The sequence below is a fragment of the Macaca mulatta genome, chromosome 9, assembly GCF_049350105.2.
Source record: "Macaca mulatta isolate MMU2019108-1 chromosome 9, T2T-MMU8v2.0, whole genome shotgun sequence".
NCBI lineage: Eukaryota > Metazoa > Chordata > Mammalia > Primates > Cercopithecidae > Macaca > Macaca mulatta.
This window is the reverse complement of record NC_133414.1, coordinates 63113060-63138324: the sequence shown is the minus strand read 5'-3', so window position 1 is coordinate 63138324 and position 25265 is coordinate 63113060. Positions and strand designations below refer to the sequence as shown.

The 25265-nt window shown below is 46.0% G+C and overlaps 1 protein-coding gene across 7 annotated transcripts in view; it reads left to right on the top strand.

Annotated features, from left to right (window-relative positions):
* LDB3 (LIM domain binding 3) overlaps window positions 1-23188 on the top strand; it is a 70005-nt gene extending 46817 nt beyond the window's left edge. For 6 of the 7 annotated variants that reach the window (XM_015147086.3, XM_077946413.1, XM_015147085.3 and 3 more), the window contains 5 exons: window positions 2265-2733; window positions 3926-4106; window positions 4691-4811; window positions 12862-12977; window positions 19993-23188. In XM_015147086.3, coding sequence (XP_015002572.1) covers window positions 2265-2733; window positions 3926-4106; window positions 4691-4811; window positions 12862-12977; window positions 19993-20082 — 977 coding nt within the window. In that variant the 3' untranslated portion in view covers window positions 20083-23188. The remainder of the gene's footprint in view (window positions 1-2264; window positions 2734-3925; window positions 4107-4690; window positions 4812-12861; window positions 12978-19992) is intronic. The other variant, XM_015147084.3, reaches the window with a different exon arrangement.
* The last annotated feature ends 2077 nt before the right edge of the window (window positions 23189-25265 follow it).

The following is a 25265-nucleotide window of genomic DNA, read 5'->3' as shown; positions in this document are numbered from 1 at the left end:
CAGGTACCAGGCTAAGCTCTTTTATATTTCTTACCTTCCCTTAATCCTCATAATAACCTTGTAAGATGGTAAGAATTAGTATTGCCAGTTTTAGATGAAGAAATTGAGGCCCAGAGAGGTTAAGGAACTTGCCCAAGGACACACAACCAGGAAGTAGTAGAGCTGGGTCCTGCAGCCAGGGCTCTTGGCTATGCTATCAAGACTCCACAGCATGAGGTCTCCTCCATGTTGAAAATGACTCCTCCCTGACATGTGGCACCAAGATTTTCTAGAAATTGGACTCATGATCTTTACAGAGGCAGCTTGGGATGGTATAATGAATGGTTTTGGAGATGTATTCCCACTTACTAGCTCTGTCTGAGCCTCAGTGACCTTGAGGGTAAAGGGGGAATAATGTGAAGAACGATTCAGATGACAGATGCTATGTGCCTCATTACCCCTAAAGGAGAGGAAGATTCCTTATGGAGAAGGTATTATCTATCTCTTTTTTTTTTTTTTTTTTTGGAGACAGAGTCTCGCTCTGTCGCCCAGGCTGGAGTGCAGTGGTACAATCTCGGCTCACTGCAAGCTCCGCCTCCTGGGTTCACACCATTCTCCTGCCTCAGCCTCCTGAGTAGCTGGGACTACAGGCGCTCGCCACAATGCCTGGCTAATTTTGTGTATTTTTAGTAGAGACGGAGTTTCATGGTGTTAGCCTGAACGGTCTTGATTTCCTGACCTTGTGATCCTCCTGCCTCAGCCTCCCAAAGTGCTGGGATTACAGGCGTGAGCCACCATGCCCGGCCGGTATTATCTTTTGAAGGCCTCACTGGCAGGATGGCTCCGGGGCAGGGCTGTGGAGGGTTTTATCTCTTCTTCCTTCAACAACATGGATGGATCCTATCTACCTGGTCCCTACTCACCCCCAGCACAGGGATTTTCAGGTCATCCAGCTCTGAAGGGTGGGTCACCTGGGAGTGGAAGGTGCAGAGTGGGAGCCACAGGCTGCCCCAGGTGGCCCAGGGGAACCAGGTGGGAAAGAGAGACTGGAGGTGGGGCCAGGGTCTTGGGCCCTAAGAAAAACCTTCCTCTCCAGGTTGAGGCTGGAGTGTGGGGTGGGAGGCAGAGGCAGGGTGTGGGTGTGGGGACTGCCTCAGTGCAGTCCATCCTGCCCAGGCTGAGCTCAGGAATGGGGAGGGAGGCTGTGCCAACATGCTTCCTAGGGTTGGGGGAATGAGGCCTCTTTCCCGAGGAGCAGACTGAAATGAGGTGAGGCTTCTGGAACCTCACTCGCTGGAAGAGGAGGCCAGCTGGATCTTGCGTGCAGGGTACATTTGGGTCTGCCCTGGCTGGGTGTTGAGAGCCCAGGCTGAAGAGGGCTGTGGGTAAGCAGTTGCAATGCTTTTTCTGTGCTGTGAGCCCAAAACGGTTTTCTGCTCTCAGGGAGCTGGAGGAGGGTGTGGTAGAAGTGAGGCAGTGCATTCTCTTCCCTGTGCTCTGACTGCCTGGACAATCTTTAGACAGTCACTCAGACACACTCTCAGCTTCCACTAAAGCGATGTGGAGGTACAGGGGTCCCCAGGGCAGCCACAGGCCAAATGAGCAGCTACTTCTGGGCTGTGTCACCCTAGAGTCTCTGCCCAGTACCCTCTGAATGCCTCCTTCAAGATCCCCCACCCTAATCAAACCAAGATGGAATTTCCCCCAGTACAAATCAAGCTGAGCTGTTTTTCAAGAAAGTAATTGTAGCTAAACCTGAAACGTGAACCTGAAAACCCAGGTCACCTGCTTTGTCCTGAGGGCTGACCTAGGTCCAGGTTCAGCAAACTCATGCTAAGGATGGTATTTCAGATGTCAAATCACTGGTCAGAGTGCAACTGAAAGCATCGTGCAGTCAAGGGCGAGCTGACCCACTCCCACCCCTTCCCGCCCAGGTACCCCCACCCCCACTCCCCGTCTTCTGCAGGCCTTGGGCAGTCAAGGCCTGGTGGAGCCCCACCCTGCACAGCTGCAGATATTTATAGCCATGTCCCTTTTCCAGCTCATGTCGAGGGCTCTGCTGTGCTTGCTCTCTAGCTCTCTGGAAGCCCTGCTGAGAATTCAAATCTGGGCCATCAAGAAGTTCAGGAACAAGTCTCCCCAAAAAACTGAAATTGTATGCTCTAATGTTAAAGCCGCCTTTTCCTTTTCTCTGGCTGGGAGTGAGGGGAACTGGGAAGAATGAATTCCTGACACACCTTTCTTGGGGTTTTTGTTTTGTTTTGTTTTGTTTTTGGCTTTTGCAGTGCCTGCATCTACCTACAGCCCGTCCCCAGGGGCCAATTACAGTCCCACTCCCTACACTCCCTCGCCTACCCCTGCCTACACCCCCTCACCTGCCCCTGCCTATACCCCCTCGCCTGCCCCTGCCTATACCCCCTCGCCTGCCCCCACCTACACTCCATCCCCAGCACTAGCCTATACCCCTTCGCCTGCTCCCAACTATAACCCCGCACCCTCGGCGGCCTATAGCGGGGGCCCTGCAGAGCCTGCTAGCCGTCCCCCCTGGGTGACAGATGACAGCTTCTCCCAGAAGTTTGCCCCGGGCAAGAGCACCACTTCCATCAGCAAGCAGACCCTGCCCCGGGGGGGCCCAGCCTACACCCCGGCGGGTCCCCAGGTGCCACCACTTGCCAGGGGGACCGTCCAGAGGGCTGAGCGCTTCCCAGCCAGCAGCCGGACTCCACTCTGCGGCCACTGCAACAACGTCATCCGGTATGGTCCAGCTGTGCCCCTGCATTGGGGCACTGGAAGGGTGTGTGTGCAGGGTTCTTGTCCACAGTCTGAGCCCTGGTAGGGAGAGATGGGGGTAGGAGGCAGGTGTAGGGAGAAAGGCTCGGGTCCTTCTGGCTTGCCCTCTGGTCTGACCTCTCTGAGCCTTAGCTGCCATACTTGTGTGACACCCACTCCCCCAGGGAGCTGGGAGGTTGGCATGAGGTATGTGGGTGAAGCTCCAGCAGGGTGCCTGGTGCCAGGAACTCCCCCTTGGGCTAAGGTTGAGTTCTGGGAATCACCAGACTTGTCAGTAGGTTTACGGGGCATGTTGTAAGACAGTGTGGGTTTTGACCCAGTTTTCCTTTAGGGTTGCTTCTGGGTCTTTCCACAGATAGGCCTGGGCTGCTCAGGGAGTTGGTGGGCATCTGCCAGACTAAAATGAAAACAAGTGATTTCACACTTAGAAGCCATGGACCATGGGTGCTGTTGTTTGAATACAGTATGTTTGTATGCATGTGTGGTGTGAGCTTATATGCATGAAAAATACACTTTTATTTAAAACTAAGGTAATACATATTCATTAGTGAAGAATTAGAAAACACAGAAAAATAAAAATTAGAATATAAAGAAATGTCCTTGTAGTCCCACTGTTCTGACTGCTAACCTGGAGCTAGACAATACAGGTTTGTATCCTGGGTCTACCACTTACTAGCCCTATGGCCTTAAACAAGTTGTTCAAACTCTGTGTGCCTCAGTTTCCCTATCTAAAAATGGGTATTATAATAGTACCTACTTCGTAGGATTGTTGTGAGAATTAAGCAAGTTAATAAATGCAAAAGTCTTCTTGAATAGAACCTGACACACAGTAATCACTTAATAAATGTTAGCCATCAGCATCATCATTATTGGATATCTTACTATCATTATCAGTGGTCAACTGAATTCTATGATATGTTTACCCAGTCCCCTATTGGTAGATGTTTGAGTTGCTTCCTGGTTTTCTTTATTGTAAGTGATGCAACAATGATCACCTTTCTGCATGGAGCTTTCTCTGAATTTCACATTACTTCATCAGAACAGTCACAAAAGTCAGAGTTATTGGGTAAAAGTATAAACAGTGTTGGGGTTCTTGAAATACCTAGTTCCAAGTTCTGGGGGCTGCCTTACTGGGTGCCATTCTCTGCTTCCCCAGGGGCCCATTTCTGGTAGCCATGGGCCGTTCTTGGCACCCTGAGGAGTTCAACTGTGCCTACTGCAAGAGTTCCCTGGCAGATGTGTGCTTTGTGGAAGAGCAGAACAACGTTTACTGTGAGCGATGTTATGAGCAATTCTTTGCCCCACTCTGTGCCAAGTGCAACACCAAAATTATGGGGGTAAGTGGACAGCCTCCCTTTCCTCTGACCCATGTCTCTTCCCCAGCCCTTCCCCAAGATCATGGGGTCCCATTAGGAAGCCAAGAAGTTGCTGGTAACAGAGAGAAAGCAACTCCATTTTTATCCTGAAAGGGAATTGGTTTGCCACCAATAAACTTGGGGATAAATGAACTTGATGCAAGAGATGATTGTGCGCCTGTACCACACAGCTTGAAGTGGTGGTGGAACTTCTGCAAAGCAAGTGGTTGCTTCATAACCTGACTTTACCATTCACCAGAATGTGGCCTTGACCCTCAATGCCCCTTTGGTAAATGACAGTAATAAGCAGTACCTCCTCCCAGGTTTAATGGGAGGATTAAGCATCACAGTTTATGTAAGAATGCACAAGACCTGGCACCCAGCTGGAGAGTGACAACCCCTTCTCTGCCGCCCCTGGGTCTTTCTTCAGAGTGACCAAGGCCTGCATCCTGAGCTCTCCTGCCCTATTCCCCAGTAGGATGCTCGGGCAGTGGCAGGAGCCTGTTGGGGTAGTCAAGCCCGCTCCCTTTCTGCTTTCTGTCCTGAGCTCAGGCTCTTTCCCCCAGGAAGTGATGCATGCCTTGAGACAGACATGGCACACCACCTGCTTCGTCTGTGCGGCCTGCAAGAAGCCTTTCGGAAACAGCCTCTTCCACATGGAAGATGGGGAGCCCTACTGCGAGAAAGGTAGGAACACTTTGATGGCATGCGGGGAGGCCCTGCAGACTGGGAGAAAGGGGCAGGCACAGGGAACTAACTCCTGCCTAATCCATTCACATCCAGCCACCCAGAGGCCTTTATTTCTGGAAGAAACCTTTGTTTTTGTTTTTAATGGCAGAATCATGCTAATATCACACAAAGGAAGTTAACTATCTCCCCTGCCCATATGGTTGTAGCTTTGGGGAGAGTGAGGTGCAGAGTCTATAGCTTATTTTATGCATCAAATATGTGGATCTGGTTGGGTAGGTGGCTCACACCTTAATCCCAGCACTTTGGGAGGCCGAGGCAGAAGAATTGCTTGAGCCCAGGAGTTTGAAACCAGCAACATAGCAAGACCCAGTCTCTGCAAAAAATATAAACATTAGCCAGGTGTAGTGGTGCGTGCTTGTAGTCCCAGCTACTCAGGAGGCTGAAGTGGGAGGATCATTTGAGTCCAGGAGTTCAAGTCTGCAGTAACCTGTGATAGCACCATTGTATTCAGCCTAGGCAACAGAGTAGGATCCTGTATCTCAAAAAAAAAAAAAAAAAAAAAAAAAAAAAAAAAATGTAGCTCACAAGTTGCCATCTTATGACCACTTGGGAAACCTTTCAGGTTATTTTGATTTGGAGACCACAAGGTCTATTCTGAAAAGGCCTTGGCTATGGACTTTGTCCTTCATTCTATTCCTGGTTCCACTTCGGGCTGCTTTGTAATCCTGAGCAAGTTAGTAACCTTCTCTGAGCCTTACTTTCCTAATCTGTAAACACCCGCCTTAGAGAACCGCGGTGAGGATTACACCAGAGAAGGCATGTAGAGCATCAAATATGCGAGACCCCTTCTTCTGCCCCTATGATATTTATCAGACTTTGATGTTCCTTCAGATTCCTGTAATCTCACTGAGTGAATTCAGAGTTTCTCTGTACCCCCAAAATGCTATATGTTATGTTAAAATGCCGAGTAAATTATTGTAAATTCAGGAGACAAAGCACGTCATTAGATAGGTGGGAGTCAGTCACTCATTTATTCAGAGACTTTCCCCTTCAGACCTTTCTGAAGCAGATTCCAGAAAAGGTAACACAGACATGAAGGCTAAGACAGTAGAACCAGAAAATCAGAGGTGGTAAAAGCAGGCATGCCGATTATGAAGAATAACAGAGCTGCAGGGACTAACCAGGTAACAAATTTGAGGGCAAAAAGAGAAACACAGTAAGTTAGTTTACTTTAAAACCAGAAAAGAGAAAACATTCAGTTCCTCAAGGGAAAAAGCAAAACAAAATGAAAACTTCTTTCCCCGACTGTGAATTAGAAAATAAAAGTCTTGGCCTGGCGCGGTGGCTCACGCCTGTAATCCCAGCACTTTGAGAGGCCAAGGCGGGCAAATCACCTGAGGTCAGGAGTTCAAGACCAGCCTGACCAACACGGTGAAACCCCATCTCTACAAAAATAGCCGGGCATGATGGCGGGTGTCTGTAATCCCAGCTACCTGGGAGGCCGAGATGGGAGAATCGTTTGAACCCGGGAGGCAGAGGTTGCAATGAGCTGAGATACTGCCATTTCACTCCAGCCTGGGCGACACAGTGAGACTCCATCTGAAAAAAAAAAAAAAAAAGAAAGAAAGAAAGAAAAGAAACGTCTTGGGTTCTTGTACTAGTGAATGCCCTTCCCAGCTCTGAAGTTAACTGAATGACCTGAAACATGTCACTTAGTTACTCGGTGCCTCAGTTTCTATATCTGTAAAAGGGAGAAGATAACACCAGTCCTTTCGTTTCTTATGAGCATATGATATTGATTGGTAGTTAAAGAAAGTGCTGTTATGCTTATACAGATTGCTGGTATTCTTCTACTAAAAGCATTATAACAGCCGGGCGCGGTGGCTCAAGCCTGTAATCCCAGCACTTTGGGAGGCCGAGACGGTTGGATCACGAGGTCAGGAGATTGAGACCATCCTGGCTAACACGGTGAAACCCCATCTCTACTAAAAAAAATACAAAAAACTAGCCGGGCGAGGTGGCGGGCACCTGTAGTCCCAGCTACTCGGGAGGCTGAGGCAGGAGAATGGTGTAAACCCGGGAGGGGGAGCTTGCAGTGAGCTGAGATCCGGGCACTGCACTCCAGCCTGGGCGACAGAGCGAGACTCTGTCTCAAAAAAAAAAAAAAAAAAAAAAAAGCATTATAACTTCTATTATTTGAGATAAGCCTCAATTTGTGTCTGAGGCTTTTGAAAGAATGATAGATTTCCATTATCACTGCTGCCCCTTGTCATAGCAACTCCCCCAAAAAGATTCTCAAAAATGATGTTTTGAGTAAGAAGATCCAGGAAGAAGATGGTCTAGTGTTAAGAGAAGACAGTGAGGAAGTAGATTTACCTTCAGACCTAGGTACCTGGAGAGACCCAGACTCGAATCCCGCATGGGCCACTTCCAGGCTGAATGGCGATGGGCAAATTATTTACCCCTTCTGAGTCTCCATTTCCTCCTCGTTGTCCAGGCTGGAGTGCAGTGGCACAATCATGGCTTACTGCAACCTTGTCCTCCTGGGCTCAGTTGATCCTCCCACCTAATCCTGTAGCTGGGACTTCAGACATCCGCCACCATGCCTAGCCAATTTTCATAATTTTTTGTAGAGATGAGGTCTTGTTATGTTGCCCAGGCTGGTCTTGAAATCCAGGGCTCAAGCAATCCTCCTGCCTTGGCCTCCCAAAGTGCTGGGATTACAGGCATGAGCCACCGTGCCTATTTTTGATTTTGTTCTATTTTTGATTTTGTAAGGAACCTCTTACTGTTTTCCATAACGGCTGCACTGTGTTACAAACTCATTAACAGAGTACAAAGGTTCCAATTTCTCTGGTAGCCTTGCAAACACTTGTTATTTTCTGTTTTTTAAAAAATAGTAGTTATCCTAATGGGTATGAAGTGAAACTTCATTTTTATGTCTCGTCATTTTAATCAACAATTTGGAAGAAGACACAGAAGGGAGTCCTGTCAAATCTGCATATTGAGCCAGAATGATAGGGTCTAGGCTGAAAAATGCTTCAGCTGGCTGCAAAGATAAGCTGACAACTGCATATAAGGAAGAGAGGTAGGAGGGTCAGCCCTTCACAGATGAACCTGCACCTGAGCAGTTCCCAAACCTGGCATCACAGTCACCTAGGGAACTTAACAAACTAGAGAGAAAATAGATTTTTCAGACCTACCTCAGACCCACAGAAGCAGCATTTCATAGGGTGCCCCACCCTACCCAGGTGTTTCAGTTAGGTGTGGGAATCAGAAGTGTTTCTCGAAGTGTGGTCCCAGCACCAGCAGCAACATCACCTGAGAACTTGTTAGAAATGCAGATCTTCGGCCGGGCGCGGTGGCTCAAGCCTGTAATCCCAGCACTTTGGGAGGCCGAGACGGGCGGATCACCAGGTCAGGAGATCGAGACCATCCTGGCTAATATGGTGAAACCCCGTCTCTACTAAAAATACAAAAAAAAAACTAGCCGGGCGAGGTGGTGGGCGCCTGTAGTCCCAGCTACTCGGGAGGCTGAGGCAGGAGAATGGCGTAAACCCGGGAGGCGGAGCTTGCAGTGAGCTGAGATCCGGCCACTGCACTCCAGCCTGGGCGACAAAGCGAGACTCTGTCTCAAAAAAAAAAAAAAAAAAAAAAAAAAAGAAATGCAGATCTTCAGGCCCCACCCCAGATCTGGTGAATTAGAAACTCTAGAGGGGAGCCTGGCACCCTGTGTTTCAACAAACCCTCCATGTGCTTCTGACGTTTGGGAATCATTGCTCTAGAAGAGTACTAAGCCCCTTTTCAACACAGAGCACCCGCAATTTGATGGATGCAAATCCTTTTACAATAGCAATAAAATCCATTAAATGCGAGGGTAGTAATTCAGCTTGGGACAAGAGAGAGTCAAAGAAAATTAGAAAGACTTAAAGAGAGAAATAAAGGAAGGAATAAATAAATGAGGAGCTAGATTATGCTCCTTGTGGAAAATGCCCATGCACAGACTTTGTTCGGTACCAGCAACGTTCTCCTTTTGTAGAAACAAGTGAAGAAAAATGCCAACTTAAAAATATATATATATTAGGATCAGACCCGTGCTACCAAATTTTAAAACAAAGTGACAATTCTCCAAATAATATGGAATCGAATTTAAAACAGAAAAATTAATCAGTGGGCAAGACAAGGCATTCCAGAAGTAAATTCGAGCCTTTTTTTTTTTTTTTTTTTTTTTTTGGAGACAGAGTCTCGCTGTGTTGCTCAGGTTGGAGTATAGTGGCGCGATCTTGACTCACTGCCACCTCCGCCTTCCGGGTTCAAGCAGTTCTCTGCCTCAGCCTCCCAAATAGCTGGCATTAGAGGTTCCTGCCACCAAGCCTGGCCAATTTTTGTATTATTAGTAGAGACAGGGTTTCACCATCTTGGCCAGGCTGGTCTTGATCGTGATCTACCCACCTCGGCCTCCCATAGTGCTGGGATTACAGGCATGAGCCACCGCACCTGGCCAATTCAAGTCACTTTAATAGCTTAATCTGTGAAAAGCCAGTAAGAGAAGGAATCACTATTCCTTGTTGTTTGAACCATTTAATTTAATTTTTATATTTATTTAAATATGGAACACAGCCCGGCTTGGTGGCTCACGCCTGTAATCATAGTACTTTAGGAGGCCAAGGCAGGAGGACCCCTTGAGCCCAGGGGTTTAAGACCAGCTTGGACAATATAGGGAAACCCCGTTTCTGGAAGAAAAAAAAATTAAAGTAGCTGACCGTGGTGGTGCACACCTGTGGTCCCAGCTGCTCAGGAACCTGAGGTGGGAGCATAGTTTGAGCCCAGGAAGTTGAGGTTGCAGTGAACTGTGACCACATCATTGCATTCCATCCTGGGTGACGGAGCAAGACTTTATCTAAAAAAAAAAAAAAAAAAAAAAAAAAAAAAAGGAGATGATGAATGAATGGATAGGATACATGGATAAATGGAGGAGGGAAGCCCAGAGAAAGCCTTCAGCAAGGCCATCTCATCACTCTTGGTTGGGGTAGGCAGGGGATGAAGACTTCCCTGAAGTACAGTCTAGCACAAAAGATTGCAGAGATTCTCTCAGGTACAGAAAGTGGGGATGGTTTTCTAAGCCCAGGGCCTGGTTTACACAGAGACATGGAGGTGTAAGAGAAAGTCCAGGGCACCATGAGACCACCTGGGAGTGATAAGAAAGAAGTCGTAAGTGGGGTGAAGGACTAGTTCTCAGGTGGAGACGAGTCAGCCCATACCACATAGTAGTAAGTTCCTGCAGAGCACAGAGTGAACTGCAACCTGTGCTGTTAACTTTCTAAAGGAAGCAGAACGATGTTTTCTTTTTTTTTTTTTTGAGACGGAGTCTTGCTTTGTCGCCCAGACTGGAGTGCAGTGGCTGGATCTCGGCTCACTGCAAGCTCTGCCTCCTGGGTTCACGCCATTCTCCTGCCTCAGCCTCCCGAGTAGCTGGGACTACAGGCGCCCACCACCACGCCCGGCTAATTTTTTGTATTTTTAGTAGAGACGGGGTTTCACCATGTTAGCCAGGATGGTCTCGATCTCCTGACCTCGTGATCCGCCCGCCTCAGCCTCCCAAAGTGCTGGGATTACAGGCGTGAGCCACCGTGCCCGGCCGTATGATGTTTTCTTAGCTCTGGCAAGGCAATGCATTTCTGCCTACTAAAGAAATTAAGTGTTCCATCAGAGAGGATTGATGGACTGGGATACATAAGAGCATTTGCATGACAAGCTACAATTAGGCACAAAAGGGGAAGCTGTATATTGGAAAACATATGCAGGAGATAAGTGTAACTGATCAAAGCTCAATGGCAGGCCGATAAGTAGCTGGAGGCAGCGTAAAACCATGGAAGTAGGATGAACATTGGAGTCCATCAGGACTGGGGCTGCTCCTTATGACTTATGTGATGGAACCTCTTCAGTCAGTTTCCTCCCCTTTAAAATGGGAATACTAGGCCAGGCGCAGTGGCTCATGCCTGTAATCCCAGCACTTTGGGAGGCCAAGGTGGGTGGATCACTTGAGGTCAGGAGTTCAAGACCAGCCTGGCCAATATGGTAAAACCCCGTCTCTATTGAAAATACAAAAATTAGCTAGGTGTGGTAGCACCTGCCTGTAATCCCAGCTACTTGGGAGGCTGAGGCAGGAGAATTGCTTGAACCTGGGAGGCAGAGGTTGCAGCGAGCTGAGATTGTGCCACTGTACTCCAGCCTAGGTGACAGAGTGAGAGTCTGCTTTCAAAAAATAAAGAAATAGGCTGGGCACGGTGGCTCACACCTGTAATCCCAGCACTTTGGTAGGCCAAGGCGGGCAGATCACAAGGTCAAGAGATCGAGACCATCCTGGCCATAATGGTGAAGCCCCGTTTCTACTAAAAATACAGAAAAAAATTAGCTGGGTGTGGTGGCACATGCCTGTCCTCCCAGCTACTCAGGAGGCTGAGGCAGGAGAATTGCTTGAACCCGGGTGGTGGAGGTTGCAATGAGCCAAGATCATGCCACTGCACCCCAACCTGGTGACAGAGCAAGACTCCATCACAAAAATAAATAAATAAATAAATAGAGAATATTATCTCTTCACAGAGATGTCATGAGGATTAAACAAGAGGCACAATGGCACTCAAATCATGGTTCCCTTCCCTCCTTGCTTCAGTTACGAAGACTTTCAAAATAAGAGCCAACATTTTTGAGTGCTTGTGCCAAATACTTCACTTACATTATCTTATTTAATCCACTCAAAACCCCAAGAGTTCAGTACAATAATTATTCCCATTATATAGATAAGTAAGTTGAGACCTTGAGAAGTTAGGTGACTTACCCCAGGTTTGAATGTTTCTTAGTAGAGTTGGGATTTGAACTTAGCTCTTCCTTTATTCAGAGTCCAATTTTGTAACCCCCATGGCACACTGGCACTCAGTAAGACGTGGTCTAAGACAATGAATGGACATACTGTCCACAAGAAGAACAGGAAATCATTTAAGAAGAAGCCAACTGTAGAAGAGTTGTGGAGGAATGCGTACACCTCTCAGGAGGGATGAAGGCTTTATAAATGGGATGGAGCTTTTCTAGAATAATCTAGAGATGTTCTACAGCCAGTGTGGTAGAACTGTAGCCCCTTTGGGCCAGAGAGGACAGCTGCCCTGGTGAAGGAGCACAGAACCTGACCCACTGTGCCTCAGCTGTGGGATGCTGGCTGGGCCCTTCACCTCTTTGAGTCTCAATTTTCTCATACACAAAACAAAACAAAAAGATAATAATAGTTCAATCTCTGAGGGATTTTGTGATCAGACTCATTCACTGATTAACTGATTAATTGGTTAATGCGTTCATTCCCTATGTATGTTTTGGATATTGACTGTGTGTCAGTCATTGTGCTGGGAGTGCAAAGAAAGCTAAGATGTAGTCCCTGACATTGAGATACTTGTAAATAACATCATCCATGTGAAAATGCTTGGTAAATTGCAAAGCATCATATAAATAATACTTAATAGCATTATCTCCTTGGTTGGGGGTAGGAAAGGAGGAGGAGGACATGCCCCAATAAAATAGTTAAAATATTCTTTATAGTAGTAAAAACTTGTTGTCAACACAAATGCCCCATGACAGAAGAATGGCCAAGCAAAGAACATTCCATAACTCTTAAATACGTTGGACCCTCATTCCTCCAAAGTAAGCATAGCCGTTTGGAAACGTGGATTGTTTTCTCTTTGGGGCTTGATCTGTTTGGTCTATTAGAGGTGACAGAAGCAGAGGAGACAATCTCCCTACAGAATGTTAATGACAGTTCCAGAAAGTGTTTGCAAATCAAACTAGCATGAGATGGTGTCTAAGCCTGGGTCTGAACATCAGTGCAATGATTGGAAAATGGAAAACTATCAGTCATGTAACTGAGTATTTCATCTGTGAGATTACAACCAACCAATTAGATTTCACCCCCTGCCCCTGCCCACTGATTTGGGGGTTGTCTTGGCTTTGGGTCCCCACTGCCCTACTGGGTGCGTAGTCTTCACTCTGCTTTTCATTTCAGACTACATCAATCTGTTCAGCACCAAGTGTCACGGCTGCGATTTCCCCGTGGAGGCCGGCGACAAGTTCATTGAAGCCCTGGGCCACACCTGGCATGACACCTGCTTCATTTGCGCGGTATGTCTCTAGCTTGGGGCTCTGGCTTTCTGAGAAGAGGCAGGAGGGAGGAAGTGGGAACCAGATGACCACCCTCTACATCCCTTGTCATGCTAGCTTTCTGACATCCTGATCATTTTTAAAAGCTGGCAAACACCATGATGCCTCGATACATCACAGTCGAACAAAGTTTCATTCCTAATAATTATTTATAAGCCAGTGTGGCTTTGTTACTTTCCATTTCATTAAAGACAACAGAGTGTCCCAGGGTTTGGCAAACCAGCGGCTTGTCTCACCAGCAGTGTTGTCAGTGGGCAAGAGCAGCAGATGATGCTTGGCTTTGAGAGGGGCAGTTGACTTCCCATGGTTATATGTCACTTCAGATATGATGGAGTGACTTGAGGGTTTTCCCCTCCAAATTGTTACCCCAAACACTAGATTGGAGCTGACTAATCCTATGAAAAGCTGAGACAGGGTTTCTCTTGGTAGAACCTTTGGAAAGCAAGACTGAGTATCATTTTATTTTCCTAAGTGGTCCTTTCTTGATATATAGCTGCCAGGAGATAAGCCCTGGATTAACTATTAATTGTGTGCTACTTATTTCTGCTGAACAGCTGCGTCACTTTTAGTATGAGACTGGCATTTTCCTTCTGAAGGTTTTGGGTTGGGGTGGGCACGTGATGGTGTGCCTACAGGCATTTAGACTCTGAGGGAGAGGTAGGAAACAGTCATCCCTGAGAAAGCCCCCTAATGTCAATCTGTCATTGACTAATCTTGATTTGATATATATATATTTTTTTGCAATGGAGTTTCTGCTCCTGTTGCCCAGGCTGGAGTGCAGTAGAGCGATCTCGGTTCACTGCAACCTCTGCCTCCGGGTTCAAGCAATTCTTCTGCCTCAGCCTCCCGAGTAGCTGGGACTACAGGCACACACCACCATGCCTGGCTAATTTTGTGTATTTTTAGTAGAGAGGGGATTTCACCATGTTGGCCAGGCTGGTCTCAAACTCCTGACCTCAGGTGATCCACCCGCCTCAGCCTCCCAAAGTTGTGGGAATACAGGTGTGAGCCACCACGCCTGGCTGATTTGGGAAAATTAAGACACCCCTACTATTTTTTTTAACCAGAGTTTCTCAAGGTAAATTTTGGAAATGTATGAAATACCTGTACAGTTTTTACTTGAATAATTTTTATAGACTTATGACATAGGATGACCCTAGTCATCAAGTTTACGGACATATGCTTTCAGTTCTACACTTTGCTTCCATACCCTGCCATCTGTGGGATGTACTGTATTCACTCTGTGTGTTGGTTTGCTAGGGCTGCCTTGACAAATTACTGCAAACTGATGGCTCAAACAACAGAAATGAACACTTTCACAGTTCAGGAGGCCAGAAGTCCTAAATCAAGGTGCTGACAGGAGGCCATACTCTCTCTCCGAGCTTCTAGTGGTTGCCAGCAATCCTTGGCATTTCTTGGCTTGCAGCTGTGTAACTCCAATCCCTGCCTCCATTATCACAAGGCTGTCTCCCCTCTGTGTGTGTGTCTTCACATGACATGACATTCTCCTCTGAGTGTGTCTGTCTCTGTGTGGTTCTGCTCTTTTTTTTTTTTTTTTTTTTTTTTTGAGACGGAGTCTTGCTCTGTCGCCCAGGCTGGAGTGCAGTGGCGTGATCTCCACTCACTGCAAGCTCTGCTTTTTTTTTTTTGAGACGGAGTTTCACTGTTGTTGCCCAGACTGGGGTACAATAGCACTATCTTGGCTCACTCCTAACTCTGCCTTCTGGCATGTGAATTTTGTGGAATACAGTTCAACCCCTTAACACTCTGATTTTCCAGCTCTTTGAACAGATTCTCTAGTTATCTTTTAGGGTGTTTTAAATACATCCCCTCCAAAAAGAGACAATGGTGTAAATATACTGGCTTTGGGGTTGTCCCCTGCAGAGTTATAGCTCCCCTGTGTCAGGCACAGCACAGGGCTCTCTGAACCTTACATTCAAGCCATGACTTGTCTAGTCCTGAGGCACTGCCTGCACATCTGGTTACCCAACTTCTGGAAGGATCCAAGAGACCTGGGGAAGGTCCAGGAAGACAGTGGCACAGAAGGCCTGTTTTCCACGGGCGGGCTGATGAGAGGTCTGTGTCACATGCAGAGGGAATTGTGGCAAAGGTGAGTGTGGGTCTGCTCCTGCAAGCCTCGCAATTTCAGCTGAGTCACGACAGCAAAAGTCCAAGAGAGAGACCAGAAGAAGCCGTAAAGCTTGGGGTGGCTCAGGCTGATATTACAAATAAGTTCCAGAGAGTGAAGTCCAGCCTGTGAGAGGCCCATAGCACTGCCCTTTGGAGGATCAGCATGGAGATCGTTAGGTCTCCCTCCAAACCAGCCTGCATGGTACTCACTGCCCTGTCAACATATAGTGAAGTGGAACATGGTTGTTTTTTTTGTTTTTTTTTTTTTTTTTTTTTGTGAGACAGAGTCTTGCTCTGTCGCTCAGGCTGGAGTGCAGTGGCACGATCTCAGCTCACTGCTACCTCCACCTCCCAGGTTCAAGCAATTCTCTGCCTCAGCCTCCTGAGTAGCTGGGATTACAGGCGCCCGCCACCAGGCCTGACTAATTTTTGTATTTTTAGTAGAGATGGGGTTTCACCATCTTGGCCAGGCTGGTCTTATGAGCCACCCATCTCAGCCTCCCAAAGTGCTGGGATTACAGGCGTGAGCCACTGCACCCAGCTGGAACGTAGTTTTAACATTGGGAAGAAATCTTTTGATTGGAAAACTTTGAGGGACATGAGGGATTTTTTTTTTTTTTTTTTTGGTCCTCTTTCTGTCACTTCATATTTCCAAATCACTTTTGATGAGCATGTATTTTCCTGTAACTTCCAAAAACTTAGTAAGAGAAAGATCTGGAGTAGCTCTCCCAGCTGATGTGCTGTTTTCTCACCAGTGAGATCTCAGATAGCACATTTTTAGACTAACTCAGTTTACCAAATATTCCTGGCATTTGGGGAATACAAGAGTGTCCCAGAACAAGTCTCTACCTTGACGGAATCTAGAATCTTGAAAGGCGAACAAAGCAACAGATGTGAGCAATTCAAAAGTAGAACAGGACAGTACCCCTCAAGTCCAAAGCATATAAAGTGAAGGCTGGGAGCCTGAGAAGTGCAGTGTGAGTCAGGGTGAAAGTTAAGCTTCTGTCTGGCACTGACACTTGAGTACCAATGGAAAGGGTCTGACTTTTTTTTTTTTTTTTGAGACGGAGTCTCGCTCTGTTGCCCAGGCTGGAGTGCAGTGGCGCGATCTCAGCTCACTGCAAGCTCCGCCTCCCAGGTTCACGCCATTCTCCTGCCTCAGCCTCCCGAGTAGCTGGGACTACAGGTGCCCGCCACCACGCCCGGCTAGTTTTTTGTATTTTTTTTTAGTAGAGGCAGGGTTTCACCGTGTTAGCCAGGATGGTCTTGATCTCCTGACCTCGTGATCCACCCGTCTCGGCCTCCCAAAGTGCTGGGATTACAGGCTTGAGCCACTGCGCCCGGCCGGGTCTGACCTTAGTGGAGGAAAAATGTCTTACCAATCCCTCTTTTGCTCTAAGTCTTGCCCTTCCCTACTGGTGTGGGTATCAGGAGCGGATGGGCAGTGGTATAACTTTTGTAGGCAGTCCTAGGGGCTGCTGCAGCTGGCCTAGTTTATTACCCTAACTCTGCTGGGACCTGCGGTCAGCACTGTTCATGGTCACCACCCCTTTATAGCTAGGCCCTGATGTCACCCAGCCACAGAGCCTGGGGGTTAGACCATCCCTGTTGTCCCCTATGCTGGGTGGGCAGAAGGCCTCCTCCACCATGAAGCACCTTGCATCAAGAAGACACTGGGCACAACTCCCTATGAGGGTTCCCACCCTCAGCCCCATCTCACCTATGAGCCATATTTGAGGTTCTGTCCCTTTCTCATTTATTGGTCTTCAGTCCCTGGACACCTTCTCTCCAGCCTGACTCATCCCGAAGTTCTCACAAGCAACCAGCATTGTCCCAGACCAGGTAGGGTCTCCCAGCCACAGCTGTAGTCATTGACAGGCTGACTCACTCCAGAGCTGCCTTTCTGTCTTCCTTAAAGCCCATTCTCACCAGTTAGATCTTGGGTGTCCATCTTTTTGCATTAGTCTTTAAATTGTCACCAGCAGCTTGAGGCCTCCACACGAGCCTGGTTATACTCAGCATCACTGCATCCACCTGGGATGTTTTCAAACACTTTTGCAGCTCATTAGCTCCCAGGACCCACTGGAAGCCCTGTGTGATCCTAGGTATAATGTCCCCAACTGGACCATCAGAGCCTTGCACATGGGGCCAGCGTGGTGCCCTTTTCCTTTCCAACTCTCTTGGACTGGATACATGCACATTGCCCCAAGCTCAACTCTGGAGGGTGATTTCTGTTTCCTGGGGGGATACCTGTATGTGTGGACTCCACCTGCACTCCTCCTGATGTCAGTGTCCTGGAGATGGCTCCCAATTCTGCCCCCCAGCAGGGATCTTCACTGCCCTCTCCTAGGCTGGGACCCATGCCAGCCAATGTGACTTCCTGGCAGACTCTGACATACTGGCATATTGCCAACCCAGGGCCTAGCTTACATACTAGTAGTCTGACAAACTCAGAGGGCTACCTCCATACAAACCCATGAACCCAGAACAATTTCAAGTAAACACAGCCCCTTTCTGTTATGGGGTAGGGGAAAACTTAGCATAGAACTGGAGTCTTATAGACCTGGATAGAGATTCCCAGCCCTACAACTTACTAGGTCTGCGACTTAAGCAAGACATAGGCGCCCTCTGAGCTCCAGTTTTTTCATTTGTGAAGTGGGAGAAAGGCATACCTACCTTGTAAGGTTTTCATGAGAATTAAATGAGCTGCTGTATATAGTGTTTGGCATCCTTCTTGATCCATGGTAGCCCCCACAAATATTAGTTCTCTTCCTCAGACTATACTCTATGTTGTCATCATGGGGATATAGAATTTCTTCTCTTGGGCTGGGCACGGTGGCTTACGCCTGTAATCCCAGCACTTCGGGAGGCCGAGGCAGGTGGATTGCTTGAGGTCAGGAGCTCGAGACCAGCCTGGCCAACATGGTGAAACCCTGTCTCTACTAAATTACCAAAAAAAAAAAAAAATAGCTGGATGTGGTGGTGGGTGCCTGCAATCCCAGCTACTAGGGAGGCTGAGGCAGGAGAATTGCTTGAACCTGGGAGGTGGAGGTTGCAGTGAGCCGAGATCACACCATTGCACTCCAGCCTGGGTGACAGAGTAAGACTCCATCTCAAAAAAAAAAAAAACAAAAAAACAAAAAGAATTTCATCTCTTTTGTTTTTTGTATATTTCTCTGCATACTTTTCCATATCTTTTTTTTTTTTTTTTTTTTTTGAGACAGCGTCTCACTCTGTCATCCAGACTGGGGTACAGTGGTACAATCTTGGCTCACTGCAACCTCGGACTCCCAGGTTCAAGCGATTCTCCTGCCTCAGCCTCCTGAGTAGCTGGGATTACCGGCGCACACCACCACACCCGGCTAATTTTGTATTTTTAGTAGAGATGAGGTTTCACCATGTTGGTCATGCTGATCTCAAACTCCTGATCTTGTGGTCCTCCTGCCTTGGCCTCCCAAAGTGCTGGGATTACAGGCATGAGCCACCGTGCCTGGCCCATATCTATCTTTTTAAATGGTGGCATTCCATTGGAAAAATATACCTTGAAAATTTACTGAATCATCTCCCTATTGAGAGAAATTTTAGTAGTTTTCAGTTTCTAGTTGAGCACAGGTTGCTTTCTTGTTCTGCAGAGTTGGTTCTGCAGGATAAATTCTCTAGCATGGCATTACTGGGTTATAGGGTAGGCACATCTCAGTGGTTCTTGTTCAACATGGCCAGATTCCCTATGGAACACTGAGCTCACTCGTGTGTCGCCAGCAGTCCACCAGTAGGCCTTGTTCCTTTTTGGCATTGCTGATTTTTGATTGAATACTTTGTGGGTTTTTTTTTAAGCTTTTTGGCTAGAGGCATGTTAGGTTAAAGGTGACAAGCCATTGAGGTTTTCTTGTTTTATTTGTCTTGCTAGATTAATAGGTGTCTAGTGCTATCTCAGGGCAGTTTTTCTTATAATTTTTTTTTTAACTAATCTTTTTTTTTTTTTTTGGTAGAGACAGAGGCTCACTATGTTGCCCAGGCTGGTCTCAAACACCTGGCCTCAAAAAATCCTCCTGCCTCAGCCTCCCAAAACATAGGGATTATAGGCATGAGCTACTGCGCCTGGCATCAGGGCAGTTTTAATTTGCTTTTTCTCTAATTATTAGTGAGTACAATCTTCTCTGATGTGTTTGTTAGTTTACTATTTTCTTTAGATGTGAATCCTCTCTGTGGTATATTGACTTGTGAACTTGCATTGACTCTATACATTTTGGATAGCATGAACTGGTCAGCTTCATAGTGTGTATTTTCTCTATTCCATTAAATTTAATTAATTTCATTTGATTTTATGCTGTGTTCTTCAGGAATCTTAGTTTTTACATAGTCCAACCCATGTACTCTGCTTCTGTCGTTAAGAATTCATAATGGGAGAAATAGGCTGTTGCCTTTTCTCTGCAATGCATGGGGCAAGGCTTTTTCTTTCTTTCTTTCTTTGTTTTAGACAGAGTCTTACTCTGTTGCCCAGGCTGGAGTGCAGTGGCACAATCACAGCTCACTGCAACCTCTCTCTCCCAGGTTCAAGAGATTCTTCTGCTCAACCTTCTCGAGTAGCTGGGATTACAGGCACATGCCAACGTGCCCCTGGCTAATTTTTATATTTTGTATTTAGTAGAGATGGAGTTTCGCCATGTTGGCCAGGCTGGTCTTGGACTCCTGACCTCAAGTGATCTGCCCGCCTTGGCCTCCCAAAGTGCTGGGATTACAGGACTGAGCCACCGCACCTGGCCAGGGCTTTTTCTTAAAAGAGCGATTGAAATCTGCTCATGTCCCCCGCCACATGGGTCTCACACAGGTCTGTTCTCTGTTCCAGGTCTGCCATGTGAATCTGGAGGGGCAGCCATTCTACTCCAAGAAGGACAGACCCCTGTGCAAGAAGCACGCACACACCATCAACTTGTAGGCGGCTGAGGCCGCCTGTGCTGATGAGGCCCAGAGCTGCTCCTGCTGCTGGCAACAAAGGATTCGGGAGGCTGATGTTTCTTCTGAGGGGAACAGGGAGAGAGAGGAAGCAACTGAGCCCTTTGGAAGTATAATTTTAGGTTTTTTCTTCTGTACACAAATCGTGTATTTGCATAGTTCAGACTAGGAGCCAAATGAAGACTCAAAACCAAGCTAGTTATTAATCTAAGACTGGAATTGTGCTTCAGACATTTAGAGCAGAATTCCAAGAACTCAAAAGTGAAAAGCAACAAGCAGCTTTCCCAAAGCGATACACTTCCTGCGGTCACCAGAGGAGGACAGAGCTCAGAGCAGCTGTGGAGAATCTGAAGCATTCTGTGGAGTTCTTAAGCGCTCCCCTGGCAAACAAATTGAAGTGCCAAACAGCACTCGCTGCAGGGTATTTTTAGAGTCATAGCTGAGAGCTTGTTAGCTAAGACCCATTGGGCTTTCCTCACCAAAAAAGGAAGTGTTATTCCATTACTAGCGTCATGGAGCTACCTCTGCGCATCAGACTTCAGACCTTGAACAAACTTGAAACATTCTAATGGGAGCCCGGACGTCCAAAGAGATGTCTTCTGGGAGCCACTGGGCAATTGCCAGGGCTTCAGGAAGGGCTCTGGCTCAGGTTGCAGACAGCTGAGAAAAGATGGCCCTGTCAGCCACCCTCTCGCAGTCTGAAACATCCAATGTCCCCAGAAGGCTTAGCTCCTTTTTGAATTGTGATGGGAAAGTAGAATTGGGTTTTTCCAGTTTTGCTCTGTGGTGTGTGAGAGATTTTTTAAAGGCTCTGGGTTGTCTTTGGCCTTTGTTTAGCTTTAAGAGGGCTCGTTAGTATGAGTGTCCAGTCGTGTGCATGAATTTCACCCCAACCTGTGACTGCTCACTTACGATGTCTCCCCCAGTACCCTCCATCTCAAATAGGCTTGGTGGCCTGTGGAAAAGAAGAGAGACAGAGAGACAGTGTCTGAAACAGGATGGCAGAATAGGCTCACATGCCCAAACTCTGGGTGGGGAAGAAAAAACTTACTTTCTGCCACCCTCAGTAAGAACACACGAGGAGGCAGGACCTCCCACCTTCAGGTCTGCACCATCCATTTCAAATGTTCCTTAAAATGCAGCACACTGAGTTTGTACAACTGTGTTAGCTGCTGGAAGGAACAGATGCACTGATATATATGCATTTGCTGTTTTGGCCAATATTTTGAAAATGTATGAGCTGAGTTGATCTAGCTATTATTTAAGTATTTATTGAAGTAGAAGGGCCTTCAAACTACTTTATGATACTAGTGATAGTTTGAGTTAGGTAAGCATCTTAAAGCTGTTTGGTGATAAATAAGGCAGTTTAGATTCTGTGGTTGGAAATAGTGTAGTCACTTTCGTCTTTAGGAAGCCCTGATAATATGCTCATTGAAAACATGGCATTGATGCAGGCAGTTTGCATGAGTGTTTCTCACTTGAGCACGCTATTTAGGCTGTCTTCCAACTCACTCTATTCTGCTCTTACTCCTGTTTTGGATTTTTCTCTTTGCACGTTTGAAATATTTTATGGGAATGTATTAGAACTCTTTTCTTCTAAGGACTGAGACTTCCAGGGGACTGCCATCTTACCTGAGTGTCTCCTCTCCATTAGGGAGAAGGAAGCAGCTAGCTGTGTCCCTAGCTGCAGGAAGCCCCTATTTTTTTCCAAGTAGGAAGCCACCGATCTCCCCCAGGGAGCACCAGGGAGGGACATGGATGTGCTCCTGCCACAGGGCCCTTCCTACCTTTGGATCTGCAAGAAGGTGAATACACAGCAGCAGGCAGAGTAAAATCTGCTGGGACTGCCTGGAGATTTGTCAGGAGTTGCAGACAAATACCTTGGAGCATTCTGTTATTTTTGGAAAGTTCAAATAGGCCAGGACAAGGAGGTTGCTGACTGTACTGACAGGCCCTAAGTCGTTTTCTCCGAAACCTATCTATTCAATTGTCAGGGACTGGTCTTGAGGAAAGAAAGAAAGAAAAAAAACGTTCCCTAGAATTCAGTTTCCAAAATCTCTTTTTAAAGGTTTTACACACACACGCACACACACACATACGATCATTAAAAAGCATATGATCATTAAGAAGAAAAGTGAAATATCTTAAAGGATAGTTTTACCACAGTCCTTTATTGAATCAATTTTTCTACATTTCAGAGCAAGTATAGATTCTGAGGGACTCTTATTTGCCAAAAAAAAAAAAAAACAAAACTAGCAAAAAATTTAAAAAAAAAAGAAAAAAAAAGAAAAAAAAACCCAACACTTAAAATGTAGCAGGAAAAGAAGGTAGTTTTGAGTGTGGTTCACTCAGTGTCTGTGAGTCTGGTGTAGTGTCAGGAATAAGGCTGTGTCTAGCTCAAGTTTACATTGTGGATGTCCTACAACACCAAACAAAATTTTTCATAATCCATGGTGGGGAGCACACTTTGGAGCTACAGTTCTTGTCTCCTCATTGTTGACATTAATTTAACATTTATAGGCCAGGTGCCGTGGCTCACGCCTGTTATCCCAGCACTTTGGGAGGCTGAGGCAGGTGGATCACCTGAGGTCAGGTGTTTGAAACCAGCCTGGCCAATATGGTGAAACCCTATCTCTACTAAAGATACACAAAATTAGCCGGGTGTGGTGGCGGGTGCCTGTAGTCCCAGCTACTTGGGAGGCTGAGGCAGGAGAATCTCCTGAATCCTGGAGGTGGAGGTTGCAGTGAGCCGAGATCATGCCATTGCACTCCAGCCTGGGCAACAAGAGTGAAACTCCGTCTCAAAAAAAAAAAAAAAAAAAAAAAAAAGATAAACACAACTTTTTGCAATGGAGTGACATATCTGCAGCTTATATCTGCAGTGTTTGTGTTAGGAACCTAGCTTTTATAATGTTAACTTTTTAACTCAGTATTCTGGCTTTGGGACTTTTTGTTTTGTTTTGGGTAAGATTTCAGAAGTGGAATGTAGCCTGTTAAAAGTGTGCACAAAAATATTTTGCATGTTTTTTTTTCTCCTGTGTGAATTCTACTTTTTAGCAAAAATAAAAGCCCCCCAAAGGATGTGCAAATACAGATTTTTCTGTGTAAAGTTTTTCACGTCACATCAGAAGTAGCTTACTTCTATATGGGCACAAATAGAAGTTGGAGACAAAACAAAACATTCTGTGGGAAGAAACACAACTTACTTGCCCTGATGCTCAATAGCAGTGTAATCACCGTGTTTAAGCCGACAAGGATATGTGAATAACATGAATGTTCTGCATACAAAGGGAATTACCAGGCAAATAATAAACTGAAGACCTCGTCTCACATTATATTTTCATAAAGGTTTGTTTGCTTAGCTACTTGGTGGTCAAATATTTCCAATTAATTTATTTCTATTCTACTCTAAATGGCTTCATTTCTAGAAAAGTTGCCATATTTCCTCTTACATCATTTGTTTTCAAATAAGTTCAGAGTAAAATCCTCTCATAGAATTTTTTTTTCTTTTTAATAATGAAGACCCTTCTGAGGGTACTATGTTTAACAAAATCAAACTCATTCTTTTTCAAGGTATTCTGTTTCTAGGAATTACTGAAAAGTAAAGGGAAGTTGTACATACCGTATTTGATTTTTAGCACCTGAATCAGACTTTGAAAGAGCTGTGCAATTACAAACAGAAATCACATCTCATCATTTTAGTACTTCTTAAAGCTGTAACAATTTTAAAAATAGATGATGGAGAAGAAAAGGCTGCTAGACTCATAGAATTTAAAGGAATCTAGGAGATCACCTAGGCATTTTTCCAGATGCAGGAACTGAGGCCCAGAAAGGGGAAGTGGCTTTCTCAGCCTACACAACCAGCGAGGGAGGCAGCCAGGTGCCATGGAATAAACATGGACTTTGGCATGATAAGACTAGGGTTTAGATGGAGGCTGACTTAATACCACTTGAGTGGTATTGGGAGAGTCTCTCTAAGCTTGTTTATCTATCTAAAAATGAAGGTAATGGCATCTGCTTCACAGGGATATTTTGAGAAGCAAATGTAGTAACTTTTGGAAGAAAATTGTAATACAAATGTCAGTTGTTATTATCACCAATAGAGTGGGGACCCAAAGCCCTCATTCCTGCTCCCTTTTCTTAACTCTTTCCCCTTACCCATACAGGAAAAATCCACTGGAAAAACCAGCAGCAAGAATAAATAATATACAAATAGTGGCTAGGCACAGTGGCTCATGCCTGTAATCTCAGCACTTTAGGAGACCAAGGTGGGTGGATCACCTGTGGTCAGGAGTTCGAGACCAGCCTGGCCAACATGGTGAAACCCAGTCTTTACTAAAAATACAAAAAGAATAGCTGGGCGTGGTGGCAGGCACCTGTAATCCCAGCTACTTGGGAGGCTGAGGCAGGAGAATTGCTTGAACACAGGAGGCAGAGGTTGCTGTGAGCTGAGATCACACCACTACACTCCAGCCTGAGTGACAGAGCAAGACTTTGTCTCAAAAAAAAAAAAAAAAAAAAATATTACTAACAGCCCAGAAATATGAAGCAAAAATCAGAATTTGGTATAATTAACTTGTATGTAATTTCTGCCCTCCTAAGGATTTGTGGACAGAATAAATATTGTTTGTTTATTTGCTCATTCATTCATTCTTTCAACAAATATTTATTGAGCATCTACTAGTGACACGAACAGGCACTGCTTTGGACACTGACAACATGACAGTGAGTACAGCAGACAAAAACTTCGGCTGTCATGGAGTTTACTTTTTTCTTTTGACTTTTTTTTTTTTTTTTTTTGCGTGAGACAAAGTCTCACTGTCTTCCAGGCTGGAGTGCAGTGGTGCAATCTTGGCTCACTGCAACCTCCACCTCCCACATTCAAGCGATTCTCCTGCCTCAACTTCCTGAGTAGCTGGGACTACAGGTGCCTGCCACCACACCAGCTAATTTTTTTATTTTTAGCAGAGACAGGTTTCACCATGTTGGCCACGCTGGTCTCGACTCCTGACCTCAAGTAATCTACCTGCCTTGGCCTCCCAGAGTGCTGGGATTACAGGAGTGAGCCACTGCACCCGGCCGATATTCTTTTTTTTAGAAAAAAGTTATTTATTTTTAATTATTTTATTAATAATTTTTTTTTTTTTTTTTTTTTTTTTTTTTTTT